The 25,413-nt window shown below is 45.3% G+C and overlaps 1 protein-coding gene across 33 annotated transcripts in view; it reads right to left on the minus strand.

Annotated features, from left to right (window-relative positions):
• Positions 1–23,542, minus strand: part of MAGI1 (membrane associated guanylate kinase, WW and PDZ domain containing 1) — a 675,392-nt gene extending 651,850 nt beyond the window's left edge. For all 33 annotated transcript variants that reach the window (XM_055110110.2, XM_055110109.2, XM_055110107.2 and 30 more), the window contains exon 1: positions 22,291–23,542. In XM_055110110.2, the coding sequence (XP_054966085.1) occupies positions 22,291–22,603 (313 nt within the window). In that variant the 5' untranslated portion in view covers positions 22,604–23,542. The remainder of the gene's footprint in view (positions 1–22,290) is intronic.
• Positions 23,543–25,413: the final 1,871 nt, after the last annotated feature.

A 25,413-nucleotide genomic window follows, 5' to 3' on the forward strand; every position in this document is an offset into this window, starting at 1 on the left:
GTAGCTTAATTTTTATCCCATCTACACTGGAATAATCAACAGAAAGAAAAATTGACCAAACCAGGCAACTACCCTGACATAAAGTTTATTGGAAAATGTCTATACGCATTTTCTCTCTTTCTATCTGTACATCAATCATTCCAGAACACTAAAGACTCAGGGATCACTTAATTGCTCTATCATCATTTGTAGCTTCCTACAGAGTGGTGACTAAATTGAAACTTCAAGAAATCGAAAGGAAATAACATGAGGACATAAAGACAGTATACTTAGAATGTGTTTCTATCAAATATGCTCCATATAATTTGGTCCAACAAATTCAGCTCTATAAAATCTCAAAGGAGGTAGTGGTGCCAGGAAAGAAGATAAAAACCCAGAGTGTTAAACAGAAGTGTTTTGAGTCAATTACGAAGTCTATTCAGCGCCTCCACAAGCCTAGAATCAAGTGATCAGATTCAAAGGAGGAAAACTGACAAAATTAATATGGTAATAACTATCAGTTATTCAGTGTTGCCTTTGCTCTGTGTTCCATGCCGAGAGTTGACTGCATCATTTCATTGAATCCCTGTAGCAATCATATAAGATATGTGCTCTTATTACTGCTACTTCACAGAAGTAAAAACATGTACCAAAGGCCACATAGCAAGGAAGCAGCAGGACCAGATTTGAACCCGGACTACATGAAATTCAAATCCTGTGCACATAATTACTGAGCATACAGCCTCCAAGCCAGAAAGGTGGAAGGGTCGACTGGGTCAAAGCTGATGGCGGGACTGAAGAACAGCTGACCAATACACACACCCTTTGCAAAGAAGAGACGAGGACACGTTGCTGGCAAGGCTCTACTCTGGCAATATGTGCCCCAGCACCGGAGCTGGAGACTTTGGGTAAGTGGTGCTCCGGAGAGACCCAGGGAAAGTCAGGCAAAACTGAGCAAGAAAGAAAAGCAGAATGGAGGAAGTCAGGACATCAAGAAAATCTGACTCCACCTGCTTCCAAGGGGAGTGGGAAGATAAAAGTCAAATAGGACAAGGTGGAAACAACCCAATCTCCATCAACAGATGAAGGGTGAGCAAAATGGGGTACATACACAATGGAATATTATTCAGACTTTAGAAGGAAGGAAATTCTGACACGCTGCAGCGTGGATGAATCTTGAGGACATTACATTAATTGAGATAAGCCAGTCGCAAAAGGGTAAACACTGTACGATTTCACTTATATGAGGTATCTGGAGCAGTCAAATTCACAGAGAAAGAAATTTAGAGGTCACCAGGGGCCAGGGGAAAGGGGAATGGGGAGTTGGCAATAGGCACAGTAGGAGAAGATGAAAAAGTTCTGGAGATGGATGGTGGTAATAACTGCATAATAACCTGAATATACTTAATGCCACTTAATTGTATAATTAAAATGGTTAATTTTATGTTATGTTATGTATATTTTACCACAATTTTGTTTAAGTCTCATAGAACCTTGCTACGTTCATGAAGTGCCAAGTTGCACTGCCGGGAACCCCAAGGAGAAAGTAGGAGTTAGTCAGTGCGGGAAGACGCAAGCACCTGTGTCTCAACACGCGCAGGGCGCGGCTGCAGATGGAAAAACCAGGAAGCTCCGCGCTGCAATGAGCCAGGCTCGCAGTGAAACCATCGCCAAGGCACCAACGTCTCCCTCCCAACGGAGGGTGCAAGGAAGGGTGCCTGGCCTCAGCTTTCTTGAGATCAAACTCCAGGGGGTCACCTACCCTTAATTCACACAATGGTACATCACACCCTGAAGGGGATCCCGCCACCTGTCACCAGGCAACAATGCAGCCTCCTGACGAACACCAAGCTAGAGGAAACCCACCGCTGTCACCTAATCTGCTGTCACCTAATCTCAGACAAGTAACAACTTCCAAGGCTCAGGGTTCTGACCGCTAAACTGGAGAGGATGGTACACACACTTCACAGCACGTGCTAAGGATGAAGGATGGTGCACGTGTGGCCCTCAGTGCAAAACCTGAGTAAAGAGGCACTAAATCAAGCTCCACTATTGTTATCATCCGTATAGCTCTACTCTCCTCAGTTTTCACTTTCATACATGAAGCCCAACAGCCAGGTGACAGGACAGATTGGGCAGGTGAGAGCTGGAAGCCATCCCAACTTTGAAAAGAAAGGACTCTTACGCAAACACAAAGAAGGAGGCAGAAACCATTAGAATAGTTAAACAATGAGAATGCTGAGAACCAACAGGCTGAGAGAAAAAGCAAACATCTTTACTCTTCTTTGGGAATAAATATCTGTAAATTGCTTTGTCTTGGACTCATTTATTTTTCCTCCTTTGATCTTGGTCAGAGATGCGGTCCACAATTTTTGGTGGTTGTGCTTCACGCACACACAACCAGGAGACAAAGATAAGGAAGGACACTTTGGTGGTGGGGGGGGGGTGTGTCTGCACATGCCCATTTAATGTTGTTTTCTTTTACAAGCCTGGCTGGAACAAAATACCTTTAACCTCCACTACACCCTCACCCCAACACACACAGGAGCAGCCCCTGCATATTTTCACACGTGTAACTTTCTGCTACCACCAGGGGATGTAAAAGCAGAGTATTTTCTTCCAAAGACTGACTGCCTGGTTAACAGCATTTGGCCATACTCTAGTACCCCAGAGGTGACATCCCATTCTCTACCTTCCAACCAGGGTATTCAGTGCCAGGAGTTAAACCCTGGGATTCCAAAATTCTAGGCTAAGTGGCCTCCAGCCAGGCACAAAGAGCCAGGCATTTTTTTTTAATAGATGCAGAAACTGAGGCACAGAGAGGTTAAGCAAGTAATCAAGGTCACACAGCCGGTAAGGGGTGGTGAAGGAATTGAAAATAGGCCAGTGACCACTGTAACCACTAAACTATCTTGCCTCACATGGATCATGATCACCATCCCTTGTGGCTAGGTTCCAGGTGGACTTGGTACAGCCTTTGGTGGCCGCTGATGGGCTGGTGACCCTCTTTGCAGCCTTCTGCATTCTGAGTGCTCGGGGTCTTAATCAGCCACCTGAGCTCTGACTCTCACCTCACTCAGCACAGCATGGGTTGGTCTCATCACTTACCTCCCAGCCTCCTCTTTCAAGTCATTGCTTGTCAAGTTTTGCAAGAATGAGAACTGGCTGTCTGATCACCTCTCGCTCTTCCCTTTGGGAAGCCACAGTGTGTCTCCATTGTTCCCCAGAACTGTTCAAGGCTTCCGGTAAATTCTCATATCTTCCCTGAGCCATATCCAATTGGAAGGTACCTACCCACACCAAGAAGGATGCCATCTTGATTGGTTCATTCATTCACTCATTCATTCCACAAATGTTTATGCTGCTCAGCTGCCAGGTACTGCCTGGCCATAAGTAGAGTGGAATACATGGATTATGGATCAGATTCCTGCTCTCAAGTGATTACACTCCAGTGGAACAGATAATAGGCAGACTAACTTCAGATGGTGATGAGAGCTAAGAAGAAAATAAAGTGAGCTCAGGAGATGGTGAGTGAATCTATGGGGAATTCTGTGAGAACTAGAAGGCAGGGTTTCCCAATCTTGCTGCTATTGGCATTTGGGCCAGATAAATCTTTGTTGGCAGTGGGCTCTCTGGTGCATTAAAGGATGTTTACAGTACCCCGACCCCTACCCCTCTATATACCAGTGGCACTTCCCAGATGTAACAATCAAAACTGTCTTCAGACATTGCCAAATGTTCCCTGGAAAGGCAACATTACCTCAGTTGAAAACCACTGATCTTGAATACTATTTAACAGCACAGGCTCGGCAATTAGAACCAGATTAGAATTGCAGTTTACTAGCTGTTAAGTTAAAGCAAATTACTTCACCTCTCTAAGACTTGGTTTCTTCATCACTAAAATGGGTTAAATTTTATCTACTTGCAAGGTTGTTGCAAAAATAATAATAATAAGATAGTGTCTGTGGAGAGTTTAACAAGAGCTCAGGTAACAAATGATCAATAAATGGGAGCTGTATTTTTTAACTCATCGGGTCAAGTTAAAACTCATATCCAAGGAGTCCACTCTTACCTCATCCATACTCAATTGCAATTAAATTTCCCATGGCACCTGTCCAATTTGACCTTTCTCTAAATCCACCATCCCATTGGAGGTAGCTGTCAGAAGTGGGGATCAGTTGGTTACTTGACCTGGCATCTATTCCATGGCTTCTCTCTTCTCAACAGCACCTCCCTCTTCCTTAGGGAACCATGTTTTGCTCCCAGTGCAACAGTCAAAAGGCCCAGATAAGGACTGACCCCACCCCTTACTGCAAGTGGGCACCAATTTGCATAAGCATCAATGATTAGGGATTGCAGAACTAAGGCATTCAGCACACAGTACATGACGTTCCTCTGGGTCTCTCTCTCCCTGGCTGTGAGTAACAAGGCATATCACCCCTGTTTGCCCCTGTTATCCATCTGCAAATAAGAGCCATCTTGGCCCGGCACAGTGGCTCACGCCTATAATTCCAGCACTTTGCGAGGCTGAGGCAGACGGATCACTTGAGCTCAGTTTGAGACCAGCCTAGCCAACATGGTGAAACTCCATCTCTATTAAAAATACAAAAATTAGCCGGGCATGGTGGTGCACGCCTACAATCCCAGCTACTTGGGAGGCAGAGGTAGGAGAATCGCTTGAACCTGGAGGTTGCAATGAGCCAAAATCACATCATTACACTCCAGCCTCGGTGACAGAGCGAGACTCTATCTCAAAAAGAAGAGCCATTTTGAGGCTCAAGACAGGAGGAGGGTGAAAACAGCAGCTCTGAGAGAATCAAGGCTGTCCATTACAGACACGTAGGTTGTACTTCACAGGTAGTCAATACAGACTATCGGCAGCTCTGAAGCAAATTACAGAGATATTGGACCCATACCCTGATTGAGCCATACCTGAAGCTCCATCCTTCTGAAATTCTAAGTTATATGCATCAGTTCATCTCCTTTGCTACCTAAGCCATTTGAGTTGCATTTTTTTAAATTACTTATAACCAAAAGCATCAAGTGATACAACAGTTTAACTATACAACCTCGGGGTAACACAGAGTCTCCCACCCTGCATAAAATACTCAAGTTGAAATCACTTTTCAGTCATCCATTATATTCACTCATTACAGGTGCTGGAGACAGAGCAGTCAACAGGAGAAAACATCACCCCTAACCTACTTCACCTGGGACAATGAGCGCACTACCATATGCTGAGCTTAAGAAAACTGTCATCGGTAAATGTACCAATTAAAAAGAAAAAGGCCAAAGGACACTAAAACATGATCTACCCCAAGCTTTCAAAGTTAAGAAGCATCAACCCAACGTATCACTCCAACCTTGTCTTGGAGCAGCTGGATGTGACACCAAAGATCTCTGTAACTGTCCTCACTATTTGTGGAGGCACTGTCTTCTGTGCCATTCAATATGGTAGACACTAGCCACAAGCAGATAGATTTAAATTGTGTGTCAGTACAATGTAAAATTCAGTTCCTCAGCCACATTACAGGTACACAATTGCCACATGTGGCTAGGGAATAAAATATTGCAGTGTAGATAAAGAATATTCCATCATCACAGAAAGTTCTATTAGTCAATGCTGTCTTTCCACCGGAGTTCCCTTTCTGCCTTAAAAGGGCAAGCATGGTACAGAGGAAAAGGTCCCTCTAAATTACTAAAACCCTGAAGCAAGAAAATGAACTTCCACAAACACATATGCACACACCTAGCATTTGCCCCCTAGAAGAACTTGCAGCTCAAATAACTCAATTTGTCTTTCTATTCTTGACTGCCTCCCACAATCAGTGTTCATTCGAGTGTACAGTGGGGTCTGTTACCATCACTTGTTAGATAACTGGAATTGAAAAGGCCAATATTTTAGAGCCTGGAGCATCACACGCTGGACTTGCCACATTCAGCCAGAGCACCTTTAAACACTGGATTCACAGAGTCCACACCCCCAGGATTCTGATCCCGTAGGTCTGGGCTGGGGTCTAGTAATCCCCATATTTAACAAACACCCTGCCTGATTCTATGTAAGTGGCTGTTCTGTGGACCACTCTTTGGAGTTGGAGTATCAGGACTGTGCTGAGCAGGGAGACATGAGTCAGAATCACTAATAAAGCCACGCCCCGGTGACTATAACTTGAAAACTCTCCCAGGTAATTCTGATATACTTTCCGTTCACCCAAATCCAATGTGTGGGGTACTGTGTTCAAAGTTGATGATTTTCTTCAAGAAGCTGTGTCTGCAATCTGTTAGCAGCCATCAGGTGAATATAAGTGCCTGGTAACAGGTGCACAGGACTGCAAATTTCCCCCGCAGCCTTTTCCCGAATGTCGCTTTCCCTTCTGGAATTCAGGCAACAGGGTGACTCACCATGTTGTATTAAACCCCATGGATAAGCTCCTTCCACCAGAAAAAAGCCTCCAATCCTTACAACCAGCTCTCTTATTCCCATTAATGGCTTCTTCTCACAATTATCTTTCTTTGGGATAATTTATTTCACACAGAATATCTTGAGCTTACATTTTTAGCTAAAATGTCGCAGAAACAAATTCACATTGCTTAAGAAAGCCAGGGCCTTTCTTCCCTATGGCAGTAGTTTCCCACGGAGTTGAAGAGACATACCTAGGCAACAGCTACATGAATTTTTCCTTTGCTGGGCATCCTATTTTCCCGATTTTTCTCTTATAAATAATGACACGTGTATAATATATCAAAATTGAGATAACACTTTGTGTCTTCAAAAGTTTTCGTTTTAATTTTAAAAGAAAAATAAATTTATAGGGTTAATAAATGTGGCTCATAGATTCAAATAGGCAGAAGCCAGGACATTTCCTTGGATGTAGGTATCCGAAACAACAGTCTCATCTGCTGTCCTTACACTGGAATGAACAATTACTGGGGATTTTTTTCCATCTTTGCCTAAACTCAAGATTCAAAGTCCCAAATTAACCCATAGCTTTTGGACACGTGTCAGCCACTTGAACATGGAATCTCATTGTCTCTGTTACCTATTGCCATTATAATGCCATATAATGAACAATCACGAAACCTCAGTGGCATATAGCAATATGCATTTATCACATATGCACCTAGAGTTCACTTAGGGTCAGCTAGAGTGCTCTGCTAATCTTAACTGAAATAAAACAGGTTTCATATACACTGTGGAGGAACTTAACTGTGCATTTGCACTGTGACACGGCTAGACTCTTTAACAAAGACGAAAGCACAGAAATTTAACCTGGGATCGCCCAGCCTGAAACACCATGAAATATAAGCTTTTTGTGCCACATTATCCTTGAGCATTTTATAGTAGCAGAAAGAAGTCAAACTTCACACCAAGCTAGGGGACTTCTGGGTGCTCCAAAAGCAGTGACCACAATGAAGGAAGTGGATTGGGGCATACAGTAGTCTAAACTTGAAAACTCTCCTAAGTTGCATCTCACATCAGAAGTTCTGGATTACATATAGAATATCCTATCTAAAATCTGAATTCCTAGACAGTCTATTGGAATGTTCCATTCTGATATGGAAATGGAGGGGGAAAGGGGACTAGAGAAGGAGAGAAAAGACACAAAATACAAGTCCAAACCAAGTAAGATTTTAACCCTGCATTGGACTTTTGCTGACAATTTTATAGTTTTAATTTAATAGAGGACCTTTCTTGGCTCCTTGATAGAAAAAAAAACTGCACTGACTAAATTTCTCATCTGAATTACCTGAATCCCTTTCCTCATCCTAGTGCAGCAAACCTGGTGCCCGACATGAATTATGCAATGCAGAACAATCCATTATGCAGGCAGGAAAGCAAGAAGGGCTACACTGGTTTGCAAAAAACGAAAAACAAAATTCTACCATGTAATGCTGGCACTGAAAAACAGATGCCTACCAGTCTTAGAGGTTAATAATGTTCTGACACTGTCCACTCCTGGGGTAAAGGTTAGGGTCCCAATTTATCTACAGAAAGTCCAAACAAGTTGTATTATTAGGAACTTTCCTGCCAAATTTAAAACCTCCCTAAATGGTATACATAAACTTCATTCGTTCTTGTTGGTAAAGCTACACATTTCACAATCAAATCACTTCAGGGCAGAGAATAGATTCTATTCCTGTACTAAGAACTCAAATTCATGTGAACATCAATTTCAAGATGTGACTTTGCACCCAGTTCTAAGACCCGGCAGACCAGGGCCCTGGGACAAAATATTCCAAGAATTATGATCAGCTGTCAAAATATACTCTCTCCCCAGCTCTTCATAACTTGAATTGGAAAGCTGTCACCAGCTGGGCCTCAAATAAACCTACATGGACTATAATGCCAAAGTAGACCACTTCCAAAATGTACTATTCATTTCAACACACATTTCCTGACCCTTTTTGTGAGTTGGTCAGTATCCTGGGCCCTGAGAATACAGAAAGAGTAACGCAATTACTGCTTTTGGAGAGATGAAGTATGAGAGAAACCAAGTGAGAGACAAATATATAAACAAGGCATTGCAAGCTTGTCATCTGAGGACCAAATATGGCTCCCAGATGTGTTTTGTTTGGTTCACTCTTTTTTTAAAAAAAAGAAAACTTTGAACCAGTGCTTTAAAACTGGCAAAGTTCATTAAAAAAAAAAAAAGAACAGGCTTCTGGGGTCTCTTGAAAACCTGACAAATCTACACTAGAAACACTGGGCCAATGTTCCTACATGGCAGCAAGAGGCCAAAGCAGAACGGCAGCTTTTCCCGTTGAACAGAATAAGCCCTTCCAGGTAATCCTAGTCCCCACCACTCCCTAATTGTCCTTTAAAATACTACTCAGTATCCAGCCGGGCGCGGTGGCTCACGCCTGTAATCCCAGCACTTTGGGAGGCCAAGGTGGGCAGATCACCTGAGGTCGGGAGTTCAAGACCAGCCTGGCCAACATGGTGAAACCCCGTCTCTAATAAAAATACAAAATTAGCTGGGTGTGGTGGTGCATGCCTGTAATCCCAGCTACTCGGGAGGCTGAAGCAGGAGAATTGCCTGAACCCAGGAGGCGGAGGTTGCAGTGAGCCAAGATCGCATCATTGCACTCCAGCCTGGGCAACAAGAGTGAGACTCCGTTTCCAAAACAAACAAACAAACAAACAACTTACTACTCAGTTTCTGACTTGTGAAGACCACCATAAATAAACAATTCCAGTAGAAGGTATTATCTTCACAAGTGAGATAAGTGAAAAATTACAGGACTCTCAATATACAGCCAGAAGGGATATTAGTTAATATATTCTCTGCGGGGGTAAAATGCTGATGGATACCAAAAGTCCTAAAAAGAAATAATTCATGTGAGCCAACAGCTTTATTTCTAGATAGCTATCCAAAGAAAATATCTGAAGATGTTCGCTAAAATCTATGTATGAGGGTAGTCATCAATATGTTATATAAAAGAGAACTGAAAACACTCTAAATGTTCATCCTTAAAGTAGAGCTTATTATATTATAAAGTAACCAAAAATAAATTTTGCAGTCACTGAAATAGTCAACTTGATCTACATATAGTATTTTTTTAAAGTCCATGATTGGCCAGGCACGGTGGCCCACGCCTGTAATCCCAGCACTTTGGGAGGCCAAGGTGGGTGGATTGCTTGAGCCCAGGATTCTGAGACCAGCCTGAGCAAGAGAGTGAAACCCTGTCTCTACCCAAAAAAAAATTAATTATTTGGGCACAGTGGCACCCACCTGTGGTCCCAGCTAGTCAGTAGGCTGGGATGGGAAGATCGCTTGAGCCCAGGAGATACAGGTGAGCCAAGACCGTGCCACTACACACCAGCCTAGGCGACAGAGAAGTAAGGCTCTGTCTCAAAAACAAAAAAAACAAAAAAACAAACAAACAAACAAACAAAGTCCATGATATGCTGTTAGGCATGAAGAAAACTCCCACCCAAACAGCATGTACTGTACAGTCTTATTTTCATAAGAAAAAGCCCCCCCAACTTCAAAAGTATATGTTTGTGTTTCTGTTTGTGTGTGTGTGTGTGTCTGTGTGTGTGTATGTGTACGTCTGGATAAAAACAGTGTTAACACATGTATTTCTCTGGGGTGGGATTACGGGCAATTCGGACATATTTTTCTGCCATATTAACATATTTCTGTATTGTATACATTGTTTAAATGAGAAAAAATTTAAATTTCACCAGGAAAATACATAAGCTGTGGAATCACAGACCAATTTTAGATAGTGATTGATAGTCATATAAGGTCACGATACTATTTAAGTTTTTAAAAGATTAGAAACCAAAATCTAGATGCCTACGCTTTTTATAAAATAAAATGTTAAAAAAACACATGCTGCAACACCGGAGAAAGCTTTTTTTTTTAACAACTTGATCTTGAGTTTTGAATTCTTAACTAACTCACACAGACTTAAACAGGCTGATAGATGGAGGAGGAAATGAACATGCTCTCCCTATCAGATGTAAATTCTAACGCTTGGCCAAGAATCCAGGTGGTATAATACTATTTAAACCAGGCCAAGGTGGTACCTTCCACGGCCACATTACATAAGCAACAGGCGCAAGCAGATGCACACATCTGGCCAGAATAAAGGCCCTCTAAGACCTTCAACATAATTAATTCAATATTTTTCTCTATAGTTCAAAATGCTACAACAACTGGCAGACAACCATCTTAAATCATCACGGAAAAGTCAGACATATGGCTAAGTATATTTAATATGCCTTAAAAATAAGACATGGATTTTCTAGCCAACAAGATCTTAGACAATTTTTTTTTTAATTTTGCCTACTCATTACCCTCAAAAAGAATTCAATTCAACAGATATTCCTGAGTACCTACGGAGGGCAGAGACTACAAAGATCCATAAAATAAGGATGTTGCCTTCAAGAAACACATAATCTAGTATGGGAGACAGTTGGGCAAAACTATAGTTACAAGGCACCATTGTGACTCTTTGAAATAATGAAGTGCATGGAGGATAGAGAGAGGGAACATGGGAGGAAAGAATGGACAGTGTTGGTGAGACTGATCAGAGAGAAGAGGAGATGGCGGCAATTAAGCAGAATTGCTTGAAAATATATAGCAGCACACCGTTTTTTGGCAGGAAACACTTTGGGAAACCATTTTTTATTTATCGGACTATCTTCCGTGGGGTCACCAAGCATGTTGTACTGTCTCTCTGGCAGCAAAAGGGCCAGCCTAAGACCAGTGTCTCTACATTGACATGAGGGCTCCAGGCTATGGGGTAGACACATTTCTTTCTTTTTTCTTTTTTTTTTTTCTTCTTTTTCTTAAAAAAAGAGAGGATCGGCTGGGCGCGGTGGCTCACACTTGTAATCCCAGCACTTTGGGAGGCCGAGGCGGGCGGATCACAAGGTCAGGAGATCGAGATCATCCTGGCTAACACGGTGAAACCCCATCTCTACTAAAAATACAAAAAATAGCCAGGCATGGTGGCGGGTGCCTGTAGTCTCAGCTACTCGAGAGGCTGAGGCAGGAGAATGGCGTGAACCCCAGAGGTGGAGCTTGCAGCGAGCCAAGATCGCACCACTGCACTCCAAGCTGGGTGACAGTGAGACTCCGTCTCAAAAAAATAAATAAATAAATAAATAAATAATAAAAAAGAGAGGGTCTTTCTCTGTCACCCAGGGTGGAGTGCAGTGGTTCCATCACAGCTCACTGCAGCCTCGGACTCCTTGGCTCAAGCAATCCTCCCACCACAGCCTCCCTCCCTAGTAGCTGGGACTACAAGCATGAACCACCATGCCTCTGCTGTCAAGGCATTTCTAACATGGAAACCTAGAGTAAGATTATTGGAATCAGGTAGATCTCAGTTTGAATCTCACCTAGGTCAGCAGTCAGGGAACCAGGAGAACCTGACTTCTCAAGCTAATTTTCTCACAGCTGAAATGAGAATAAGCTCATCTACCTAGACAAACCCTTAACCTGGGTTTAAGTGATATATCAGAGGAACAATAAATAATGGTTACAATTACTAGCATATCCCTCCTAACTCAGATTCCCAGTATCAAGCATGGAATCATGCCTGTAGAGGGGCTTTCTCAACCTCAGCCTTACTGACATTTTGGGCTGGATAATTCTCCCCTGAGGGGCTGTTGTGTACATTGTGGGGTGTCCAGCAGGGTCCTGGGCCTCTACTCTCTAGATGCCAGAAGCAACCCTCTCCTTAATTGTGACAACCAAAAATGGCTCCAGACGTTGCCAAATGTCCCCTGGGGAACAAACTTGCCCCCAGCTGAGAACCACTGATTCAGAGGCACTAACTGACGTACCTCCATTTCTCAGCTGAAAATATCACAGCTGGCCAGGCACGAAGGCTCATGCCTGTAATCCCAGCACTTTGGGAGGCCAAGGCAGGCAGATCGCTTGAGCCCAGGAGCTCGAGACCAGCCTGAGCAATGTAGTGAAACCCCATCTCTACAAACAAACAAATAGCCAGGTGTGGTGGGTGCATGCCTGCAGTCCCAGCCACTCAGGAGGCTGAGGTAGGAGGATCGCTTGAGCCCAGGAGGTGGGTGTTGCAGTGAGCTGAGATCAAGAAAAGAAAAGATCACAGCTGCTAGTAGGGTAGGTACTTCAATGAGCACCACTTAAGAGCCAGGCAGGGTAGTACAAGTTTTACATACATTATCTCATTTAATCCTTACAACCACTTTATGACACAGGTAACATTCTCATTTTCAACTGGGAGAACTGATGTTCTGGGAGGCTAACCTGTCCCTGGTCTCTCAGCTGGGAAGTGGGAGAGCCTGGATTTGAACCCAGGCGGTCTGACTCCAAACCCTTATGACCACTAAGCCCCACTGCTTCCCCAGCCATTCCTGATGTAGGAGCCCAGACATGATACCAGGAAGATGAGAGGACCACAGAGTCCCATTCTCAAGAATCATCGTTGATGGTAAAAGCCTGCCTGAACACCCAAGAACTCGCCCTCCCTCCACACTACCACAACCTGCGACCTGCGAACAATCATTAAAAGCAATTCGTCACCGAGGACAATGTGGGAGAAGCTCGGGCAACTCAAATCTCCGTGAGGTCCGGAGGCTTCCTTCCTACTTGTCTGAACTAATCCAGTCTCAGCCTTTCAAAAAGGCAGCATCTGAATCAAGCAGAAAAAAGAGTGTTTTTTTTCTAGACTTGAAAAGCTCTCCAGAGAACTGTACACTGCAATCTCCATCTCTCAAGAGATTCTTTCTTCTCTCCCAAGGGCTTTCAAATGGGGAGCATTCAAACAATTACAGAAGCCAACATTTATTGAGCACTCACTATGTGCCAAGCCCTGTGTCATGTGGTTTACTTTCTACTTTTCCAACAACCCTAGAGAGTAGGTATCATTATTATCCCCATTTTCCGAGGGGGAAACCTGGCACAAAGAGGTTCAGCATCTTGCCCCAGAACACTCAGCTCATAAAGTGTAAAGCCTGCCTCTTCACCCAAGCCAACCTTGGGTCCAAAATCTGACTCTATGACACATCAGTAAATTGCTATTTGTGGATCATTTTATGAACAGTACTACGGTCCTGATGACACTATATATAGCAGTAATTTTGAAACATGGCTTATAATCAGGGCACGATCGCCTTTTAATTGCACCATCATGCCCCTGTCCATAAATAGAGCCTCGAGTCTTGTCTCATAAAGGAGTAAAGATTAGCCTTATTGTAAGAAGCATAACTGTGGCCCATTAAACGGACACACAAATGCCTCCGTCCGCAGTAATGGTGGGGTTGATACCTTAGCCATGAGAATGTAATTATCTTATGGAACTCATCTTCATGACACTGGAGATGGTAACAGAAAAAGTCTATACACACAGCCAGAAGAACCTCTCAGTCTGTTTGGGGTGAGAGAGTCTGCAAAGTTCCATGACACACTCAGCACGGGGCTGCCTTAGACACACAGTGGTGACTTGCTCTTCAAAGCACCTCCATTGGCCTTCTTGACTCACTGGTCTCACCTCTTCCTTGCCCTGCTGGAACTTCCTGGGAGCACCTCCCAGATAAGCCCTGTGCATTCAAATCCTGACCTAGAGTTGCCTTCTAGGGATTCATGTTGGTGGGGAGCACACAGGACTGAAAGTGGACTGAGGCCAATGACTTGGCTAAGTAAGGGATGCTGTGCACAGACCTATTCCTAACTCGACAAGATCCTCATGGTGACTCTAGTAGCCTCGGCTCTCCTGTTTGGATCAGCCACCTGGTACCCCTTGTTACCGTCATTTCCCAAATCAAAGTAACCTCTGAAAATCAGGACACTCAATTAATTTTAAAGTCAAGGACCTCTTCCATGCAAGGAAACCTAAAATTGGAAATGTGACCTTATCTCTGACTCCAAGGAGACTCCAGTGGACTCTTCCCTCCCCTTCTTGACAAGAAACCAAGGACCCACATGTTCTTACTTGTAAACCCATAATACTAAGACCAACTGAAGCAGGCCAGCAATGTTCACTGACTTTAAGAATATTCCTGGATCAATCGGCTAAGCTCTATTTTAGCCCCAGCCATTGACTGTAAATGTTAAACTCTAACCAACTTTAATGTGATCCATCATCAGTCACCTAAATTTTCAGGGACTTCTATATATCTACATTTTCAGAGGTAACTGACCTCAGGAGAGATTTATTCTAGTTCTAAACTTGACTGTAAACATTTAACAAATACCCAAGCAAGTACTAGGCACCATGCACTGTTTTTGCTACTGGGGATACTGTGGGAGAACAAGACAACATTCCTGCCATCTCAGAGCTTACATTCTAGAGAAAGAGGTAAAATAAGAAATTTACTTGTGGTGAAGTGATCTACATACTATGGAGTAAAATAAAGCTGAGAGGGGGAACAGGGAATGACACATGGCAGTGGAGTTATGGTTTTCAATAATGTGCTCACAAGAGGCTCACTGGGCAGGTGACATTTCAGAAAGACTTGAAGCTCAAGAGATAGCAAGCCTGTAAGATGATCAGGTGGGCACTAGCAGGCAGGACAGAGAAAGAGAAGTAATATCCATAGGGCAGGTCACGGGCAGCCTTGGAAGTCACTATAAGGACTTCGGCTTTCACTCAGATACAGAGACTACAGAAATGATTAAGAATGGATTATTCCATTATGTAATTACTGAGCCATAAAAAGAGAAGATTTCTATTTAATCATAAAAGACACTGCTCAAATTACATTTTCTAATTTTGCTACATGCCTTCGGAAAAGTTGACATCCAGAACACATTAGACCCTCCATAGGACACTTAACTAGAAAGCAGAGTCAATATGATAGGACCAACCTTGACATCTGTTGAAACAACAAAATGAATTCATAAGAAATACTACATCGATGCCGACCTCCATAGGGGAGAAGTCTAGCAATGCACCAGTGTGTACTAGGGATTTTTCAAGGTTACAGATCTCACATATGAGCTGCAAAAAGACAGGCAGGCATGCAGTAACCTACTTTTTTAGGATGTGAATGTCAGCCCTTAACGAATTTGACAGCCTTTATTCTCAGTGTATACAAAATCAGTATATCCTGTTACTTGTATATACAAACTCAAGGAAAGGGCCACTAACACCAGAGAGTGGTGCTTTGCATTAAATAACCCTCATTTACAAAGCAACATCCTTCATGTAAACCCTTGTGGTAAGGAGATGTCAGAATGTTTTCTCTTATAAACCACTTAATTCCCCTTGGTGGATATCATCAATTCTGCCATCTAAAACCAGCTGGGTAATGAATGCCAAGAAACACGGCGAGCCAACTCTATGCCATTGCCACAGAAGGTCAAGTTAATCTATTTTTAAATAACACAGCCAATGACAAGGGGTGGCCACTGGAAACGATGGACAAGTGCGTTGTATGTCCTTGCTTCATTTTTTGTAAAACCTGTACAGTGTTCCACAGTGTAACCTAAAAATATCCTTCCAAGAGTGGTCTTTTGGCACCAAGAACAAAAACAGGTTGATTTTTGAAAGTTTAAGTAAAAAAAAAAAAAGACATAAATACAAAGTACAATTTAAGAGCGAGAGGGCTAAAATTGGATTGTGTTCTGTAGCAAAGATCTGATTTGCTATTAGCCAAAAAAAAAAAAGTACACAGGGACAACGCTGCAAGAAAACGGAGGGAAAGAATCATTTTTAGGGATGAGGACACAGGTCCCACATCAACAAAAAAAATCCTCATCATCCTGCCTGCTGAACATCTGAAATTTCACGTTTAGAGGCTCACTTGTTAAACTTCAGTTAGATTCAACAGGCAGAAATACTTGAATAGGATTCATTAATCCTTGTCAGTCATTTATAGCCCAGTATAAATTATTAAGACACAGAAAGCCAGCTAATTGGAAGATCTGATTATGAGAAAGTGAAGACCTCCGGATCCTAAACAAGAAGTAAAAGACAAATCGAGAGAAAGGGAGGAAAGATGTTGCAAGTGGCCTAGTTGCACTTACCTTCCAAAACAATGGAATAGTCATTCACGCATCCAACCAATTTTAGTGAGCACCTATTATTTGTTGGGTCTTTTTTTGAGATGAGTCTCGCTCTGTCACCCAGGCTGGAGTGCAGTGGCGTGATCTCAGCTCACCGCAACCTCCACCTCCCGGGTTCAAGCAATTCTCTGCCTCAGCCTCCCTAGTGGCTGGGATTACAGGTGCCCACCACCACGCCCGGCTAATTCTTTTTTTTTTTTTTTTTTTTTTTAGTAGAGACAGGGTTTCACCATCTTGGCCAGGCTGGTCTTGAACTCCTGACCTTGTGATCCACCCACCTCGGCCTCCCAAAGTGCTGGGATTACAGGCATGAGCCACCACGCCTGGCCCTGCTGGGTCTTTTTTAGACACTGAGAAATACAGCAGTGAACAAGAGAGACAAGCTTCTTGTTTTCATGGAACTTCTATTCTCATGGGAGGGGAAACAGACAATAAAGAAGAAACAGGGCCCGTTGCGGTGGCTCACGCCTACAATCCTAGCACTTCGGGAGGCCAAGGCGGCAGGCGGATTGCCTGAGCTCAAGAGACCAGCCTGGGCAATGTGGCGAAACCCCATCTGTACTAAAATACAAAAAATTAGCCAGGCATGGTGGTACATGCCTATAATGCCAGCTACTCGGGAGGCTAAGAATCAGAATTGCTTGAACCCGGGAGGCAAAGGTTGCAGTGAGCCGAGATCGCACCACTGCACTCCAGCCTGAGCAACAGAGCGAAACTCCATCTCAAAAAAAAAAAACAAAAAACAACAACAACAACAAAAAAAACAGAAGATAATACGAGATTGTGTCAAGGCTATGAAGGAACAAACAGGGTGAGGGAATGGCACTTTACTCAGGGAGCTATCTTTTGTGTGTGTGTGTGAGATGGGGGTCTCACTCTGTCACCCAGGCTGGAGTGCAGTGGTACAATCTTGGCTCACTGCAACCTCTGCCTCCTGGTCTCAAGCGATTCTCCCACTCTGCCTCCCGAGTAGCTGGGACTACAGAAGTTCGCCACCACGCCCAGCTAGTTTATGTATTTTTTGGTAGAGACTTCACCACGTTGCCCAGGCTGGTCTTAAACTCCTGAGCTCAAGTGATCTACCCACCTTGACCTCCCAAGGTGCTGGGATTACAGGTGAGCCACCACAAGGGCACTATCTTATATGCAGTCTGTGGTGTGTGGGGGCCAGCTCACATTGGCTTGGGAACAGCAAGTATACGCATCTCTTCCCAACTCCAGCTATGCTATAAATCAGGGTCTACCCACTACTAGCACTGGTTGTTAAGCATCTTGCAGCACACCAGAAGGAGGTCACTGAGGAGAAAGAAGCAAGACCAGAGATTCATGAGAAACCAAACAACTCTGAAAGATAAGGCCCTGTGTTTTAAAATGAGAGTTATTGTCATAAATTCCAATGAATCAAAACAATACCAAAACAAAAAACCACACAAAGAACTATATTCAACCATATGTGATCACAATTTCCCTCATTACAGTGAGGGGAAGGGTCTGGTGGTGGTTTGGTTTGGCTTTTAAATTGTATCTCTTTTATTATCTCCACACTGCTACACATACACAAAAAGTAGAGGGATAGTTACAGTTCCTGGGTAATCTGAAAAACCACAAAATTCACCTGCAAAAATATGTAAGCATGACCTGTAATACACCACTTTGGGGAACTACAATCATACCGTTTTAAACCTTTGGAGTCTGGGTGATTCATGGAAACACAGGATTTCACGAGCACAAATAACCTGAAGAGGCTCACCCACTTATTTTTGGCATAGAGAAATGTAGGCTCCAAGAATGTGACTGGCAGAGCTTATTCTAGAACCCAGGTCACCTGTCTCATCTGATGTCATCTTCTCAATTTTGGTCTATACCCTAGTACAGTAGTTCTTAAAACTGAACCCTTGAATCCCTTAATAAGCCCATCAGAATCCCTTGAGGGTTTATTAAAACACCCCATGGTTGTTACCCCACCCCCCAACCCCAACCCCATCCCCCGCAAAGCTTCTGAATTGGTAGAACTAAGGTGGGGCCCAGGAATCTGGATTTCTAACCAGTTCCCAGGTTATACTAATGCCACTGGTCTGAGGACCTCACTTGGAGACCTACTGTCCCAGGAATTGGGAGCACAGGCTTTGGAATCAGACAGAGCTGAATTGCAGCTCTACTTCTGCCACTGTGGTATGACCCTTGGAAAAGTTATCCAAATTCTCTGAACCTCAGCTTCTAACATCTGAGTCCAATTGTAAGGACTGAAAAAGAGAATGCCCACGAAGCATCAGCTTAGCCAAGCGCCTATTATATTCTAAGGCAAGATCTTAATACATACTAGCGACATCTTATATCCTGTATCAAAGTTTCCTTAATTACATTTTTCCGAAGCATATACTAGGACGGCTAAAATTCAAAAGACAAACAAAATCAAAGATTGCCAAAGATGTAGAGCAACTAAAACATTAATAACAGCTTTATTCATAATAGTAAAAAATGGTAAATATTCCAAATGTCCATAAACAAGCAAAAGGACAAACTGGTATGTGTATATAATGGAATATTACTAAACAATAAAAAAGCCAAATGAAGAACACATGCAACAAAACGAAATCTCCAAAATATTTTGTTGAGTAACAAAAGCCAAACACAAAAGAGTACATACTGCATTAGTTCATTTTTATGAAGTTTAAGACAAAACTATTCTATGGTAGATCTACGGTGCAGGGGGAGGGGGGAATTAACTGGACAGGAACATGAGAAAAATTTCTGGGGTGATGAAAATGTTCTCTATCTTCATTTGAGTGATTAACATGAGTGCATACATCGCTTAAAACTCATCAAATTATATATCTAAGATATGCATTTTACTATAGGTAAATGATACCTGAATACACATAATTATATATAACTTTGTAAAGGCATTTTATGACAAAGTACTGTCTTCTCCATTTAAAATGAACCAACTCCAACCTGACAAAGGACTGTCTTCTCCATTTAAAATGAACTAAGTCCAACCTGGCAGATCCATTGAGTTTGATTCCTGCACAATCCAGTCCTGCCACAGACAGTTTTGGTCCATGTATCTTTCCAGAGAACTGCCATGAAGTAGAAACAGAATTTTCTCCCACCATGTAGACAGTATCCAGAGTGACCTGTGTCCCTGGAAGTGGCTAACTTGGGATGCAAACAACACAAAAGTAGTATTTTTCTTTACCATATACCAAGTATGAGCCTGCTTGATATGACTTTAAAAGGCACAGTAATGAAGACACATTAAGAGCAATTCTGTCATACAATCTAAATCATATTCTCAACATGGAAGAGGGAGCAGAAAACTGGTGAAATGGTTTCTAGGGCCATCATTACTGGTAACGAAGACGTCAGAAGATCCAACTGTGCCTGTGTAATTATTACATGAAATAGTCACTTTCAGATTGCAATGAATTCCAGGCCATTCAGGTTTCCCAATCAGTATCATATTTCTATCCCATTACAAGTAGATTCACATCCATCCATCCATACATACATATACACACACACACACACACACAAATACACACGCTCGCCCCTGCTGTGAACAATCTGTGCACAAGGGGTGAAGAGAGCTAACACCTGGAGACACTACAGTTTCCTTTGAACTCAGAGATGTCTGTTTGCAAACCCACTTGATTATCTCACCAAGCCTTCCTAAACTCCATGATGAGAGAGCCCTGGGACATCGCCTCCCAGAGATTTGGCAACTAGTGGAAGGAAGAGACACAAGCCCATGCAGCATCTTGCACACTGCAAACACTGCAAGCCAGCCCCTATTCAGGACCTGTTAGACACTGCGATGCATCCCCCTAGTTGGGCAGGTACCCTTGCCTGTCCTTCCTCCACCCTTTCTCCAAAATGGTCCTGAACTGAGACCTGCAGCTGCTCCCATCCTATGCCTTCACACAGTATTTTCTCTACAGCCCTATCAAGTCATAATTATCCAGGTTCCTGACACTAAAAACTAGTTTCAGAAATAAATAGCTGCTAAAATCAATTCAAACATAAATAGCTAATCTTTATGGAGCACTTACTATGCACAGGCACTGTTGGGTGCACTTTCCACGTGTTAGCTTATGTAATACCCACAGGAAAGCCAGTGTGAGGAAGACGCATTGTCAGGCCAGGAAAGGTTTTGAACCTCAAGCAAAACCTGGAGAGGTATGCCAGGAATGAGGCACAATCTCTCCCTTTAATGAGCTCACTACCTTGTATGGAAATGAGGACCTAACTCAGAGTTCAGAGTAAGTAAAAAAAAACCACAAAGTAGACATTAAAGGAGCCCAAAGGAGGAAGAATTTGTGCATCCTAGCAGGATTCTGGAGGGCTTCTTGGAGGAGGTATCCCAGTGGAGAATGAAGTCATAAATACAAGGAGCTTTCCATAGCTAAGTGTCAGCTCCTCAGCTCCCAAAGCTGCTAAAAGGCCAGGCGAGTCCCCCGCCCCCTCCTCCATTTCATCTGGAGCACGCCTGTTTCCGAGAGGACCAGCTAGGCCCAGCCCTTCCTTTGACACATTCCTCCAGCTGCTGCCTGTCCTTATGGAAACACATGGGAACTTTTCACCACGTTCAACTTCACCACTTCCTTCGGTGCTTTCACTGGGGAGAACCTGCGTCATGGCACTTGCTTGCACAAGGGAGCCCTTTAAGGGCCTCAGTTGGTCTCCATTGGGTTGACATGAGGACAGCCCCTTGTCTGTACCAAAGTGAGATGTAAGGGACCTACATCACCAGCAGCCACCAAATGCATCTTTTAAAAGGCCTCTACAGATTTCTGAGAGAGGAATTTGCTTCCACTCCCTCCTCAGGAATCAGCCCCTCCAGTGCCGTAGGGTCATCCCCCCACTCCTTCCTCCTCCATACTTAAGGCTCTGCAGCAAGGGCTCAAACCTCGCTTTTGGCAACTGTGTGACCTTGAGCAAGTCACTTAACCAATATCAATCCCAGTTTCCTTATCTCTAATTTGGGGTATATAAATAAGAACAACTCGTTCTTAGAACTGTTGTGAATTGGAGTGAGATAGTGCAAGTAAAGTATTTTACACAGAGCCGGGCATGTAGTAAACCAACAATGAATAGTAGCTTCATTTTCATCATCAATAATGACGATGATGGTGGTGGTGGGAGGGTAAACTTGGACCCGATTCGAGCTAAAAGCAAGCACCCCTTCCCCCTCTCCCCCTCCCAAGTCTATGGCTGGGCCACACGGTGGAGACACATGCGTCATCCGGCTGAGGGGTGAATGCAGGCTCTTCTGGCGGCGGGCTCAGGAACCGCCAGGCAGTGGTGTCCTAGCTCACCTGGAGGGGTCGCGGGGTGAAGCAGATTTTCTGATGGGGGAGGTCCAATAAACTACAGACCCTCTCTTTCTGTATACCCACTCAGCAGGTATGGAAACTGACTCGTGGCCAAAGAACGCCAGCTGCATCCCTCCCCCAAGGAGCCAGGACAGCGTCCACCATGCCCCTGACTCAGTTCCCCAACTCTCCCTCGGGTGCAGGCGAGACTGCGCTGCACTTAGTGGCGGAGATAAGAGGTTGGCCAGCCAGGCCTGGGAAACGTCCCCCCGCTACCTTGCGCAAACCCAGCCCCCTCTTCGAAACGCAGGTGAGCAAACAACCCTCAACCTCGCAACAACTTTGTGTATTTCACCGCCACCACAGGGCGCACGGCCTCAACTTCTCTTCACTGCGCTCCGAGGAGGGAAGCGGGAAATCGAGAATGAGGGGCAGCCCACAGACCACCCTCCTTTTCTCGGGGCGCCCCCCAAAGGCGCGCCCTGCCTTACCTTGTCTGACGGCCTTGAAGGTGACGGCCTCCTTGCAGCTGTCGATGACCCCCAGCACGTCATAGCGGGGCAAGCCGGACACCCGGACCCCCTGCACCTCCAGAAGCAGCTCCCCTTCGCCCAGCCTCGGGCCCTCGCCGCCGCCGGGAAGCCCCGCTGCCTCGACCGCCGCCACCGCTCCGACGTACGGAAACTCCCCGTGCTCCGCGCCTCCCAGCACCGTCACCCCCAGCTCGCCCTGGGGTCCCCGCTTCACGGTGCATTCGTGAACCCTGCTAGTCCAGTGGTTCTTCTTCTGGATCACTTTGGACATGATGAGTTACACCCCTCCTCCAAAAAAATAAAATAAAACGAGAGACAGGTGCCCCCCACAGCACGAGCCCCCAAGCGTCCGCCTGTTCATGGGAGAAACATCTCTCCCCAAATCACAAAACAGGAGAGAGAAACTTGGCAGCCTCGCTCCCCTGCACACGCTCGCGCACTCAAGCCATCATAAAACAAACTTTCTGGGCTTCCCCGCGAGCCCCGCACAGGCGCCTGCGAGCTTTGTTTGCATTCCGGTACCTCTGGGTCCACGTTCCGGCGCCCGCCCGTGCTCTCCCGGACCAGAGTCCACTCTGCGCCGCTCGGGTTATTTTTTTTCCTTCCTTCCTTTCTCTCTTGCCTTTTACAAATGCGGTGCCTCCTCTTTGCCTCCCGCCCGGCTCGCCTCTCCTCGCTGGCAGGCTGTTACTGAGTGTGAGGGAAGCCCTTCCAGCCAGTTGCCGGGAGCCCTGAAGACGCGGTGGCGGGGCGGCGGGGAGCAGGGCGGGAGGTAAGTGCTCGCGGCCCCTTTAAGCAGATACAAAGGCTCGGCTTGTTTTGTTACAGTTCATTCTATTCCGCGCCGCGGAGCGCAGCGGCCGGCGACAGGAGACGCGCGCGCATGCGCCCCGCGGCCGCCAGCCGGCCGGCCCACCCCTCCCCTCCTCCCCGAAGGGAGAGATTCCAACGTGCTTCCCGATGGGTCCTAAAACCGACCGGCCGGGAGAAGGCAACTCCCCCCCACCCTTCCTGAACCCCTCTCCTCTCTCCTTTTCTTTCAGTGCCCTGGACTCCGCGGATTCCTTTGGGGCTGGAGGGCCGCACACGTGTTTTACTCCAACTGTTTGCAACTTTTGAAACCCGGGCAATCTGGCTTTGGCATTTGAAAACCATTTCAAACAGGTGGGGGTTGGGGAGGCTGCCACACTCACCCTGGCGCTCACACTCACGCACACGCGCACGCACTCGCGCCGGCCCTAAGCCTCCTAACCGCCCTCGGCCAGTGGCTGGCCAGGCTGTCGGTCACCCAGCCCGGCTGGTTCGCCGCCCCCCTCGCCGCAGGTCCCACTGAAACCCCCGAGACCCGCCCCGGGGCGCTCGCCGCCTCCCTGCCTGCCCTGCGCTCGCGGGTTCGGGTCCTGGCGCGGGGTCTGCCAGGGTCTCTGCGACCCGGGGGAGGGGGACGGTGGGATCCTCCGGTCCCCCAACTGGGATCCCTGTGCGGGTCACACGCGCTCTTACACACACCCGCATCCTTAAACTTTGGGACCAACTTTTTAGGACACGGGAAACTACAGGCAAGAGAGAGAAGCCATGGGGCTAGTGTGGGTTCAGGTCTTCAACCAAAAAAGAGATCCCTTCCAGCAGAGACTGCTGGACCCAGTCAACCATCTGCCCCGGCCTCAAGTTCCTGGCAGGGCCGAGAAGCCTGCGGACCTACTCCGGGGCCAGGAGATAAGGATCCCCGCCGGGCGCGGACATGCCCTGCGTCCTGGCGCCCGCGGGGGCGTGAGAGAACTCGGAATTCGCAGCCCGGGGGTAGCTGCGGCCTCCGGAGGTCGCCTGGGGTGCGGATAGAGTGACTTCTGTCCCGGCGAGGTGGAGGACAGAAAGACTCCCGTACCACAGGAAGGCTGCCCTTCCCAAATACTCCTCAAATCAGGCTGCTGGGTAGTCTCCCCAGCAGTTTGTTTTCCTCTTTAGTGATGTATAACTTTTGTTCATCTTTGGTCACAGGAGAGATTCCAAGAAATGAGGGGGGTACGTTGAAACGATGAAGAAAGGATGGACACAGCAGTCGAGGTTGAGAGGTAGGCTCGGGGGTCCACCCTTGTGTGACCTTGAGCAAGCTTGGTGACCTCCGTGCCTCCGTTTCTCGCTGATCAAATAAGTAGAACAAGACCTCACAGGGTTCTTGGAAGTATTACGTGGGAAAACACTTATAAAGTGGCAAATAATAAAAACTCATTATATTCTTAATAGTAGTATTACTATTTGGGAAGAAAATTAGGAAATCATTTGGGGATTCAAGTTAGGAAGTATGATAATTTATCCTCTCCTTTCTAGAACTTAGAAAATATGGGCATACTTTGTGTGTTTGTTTTTTGATGGTGGTGGTCGTAGTGGTAGTGGTGTTTTTAGAAACGTGGTCTTGCTTTGTCCCCAAGCTGGAGTGCAGTAGCTCGACTAGCTGATTGTAACCTCGAACTTCTGGACTCAAGCAATCCTACCACCTCAGCCTCCTGAGTATCTGGAATTACAGGCACATGCCACCATGCCCAGCTAGTTTTATTTTTTTGATTTTTTGTAGACATGGGGGGGTCTCCCTATGTTGATTGCCCAGGCTGGTCTCAAACTCCTGGGCTCAAGCCAACCTCCTGACTCAGCTTCCCAAAGTGCTGGGGTTATAGATGTGAGCCACCATACCTGGTTTAGGCATACGTTTAAACATCCTTTTAAAGCATTGTAGGGTGCTATTCTAAGCTAATAAAAATAAGGAGGGATGTTGATGCTTCTCTCTTGGGATATCCAGAACTGAAAATCCCATTGCATTGTTGTGTTTCTGAAAAAAGGAGGTGACCAATTTTCCATGGCTTTGCTTGGTGAGAGGAACTTTGTCTCCAGCTTTTTTTCAGCAGCAATCTAGGTCAATATGAACAGCACTTCAAAACATAAATTATCAAACCCAAGCACAGATCCAGCCAATCCAAATGTCAAGGAAGGGCTAAGTCATTTGAACTTTTAAGGTTCCCTTGTGTTGTTGGTACACAACGCTGAGCACCATAGGTTTAGTATCTTGATTCCAAAGCATTGTTTGGG

The sequence above is a fragment of the Pan paniscus genome, chromosome 2 (assembly GCF_029289425.2).
Source record: "Pan paniscus chromosome 2, NHGRI_mPanPan1-v2.0_pri, whole genome shotgun sequence".
NCBI classification, from domain to species: domain Eukaryota; kingdom Metazoa; phylum Chordata; class Mammalia; order Primates; family Hominidae; genus Pan; species Pan paniscus.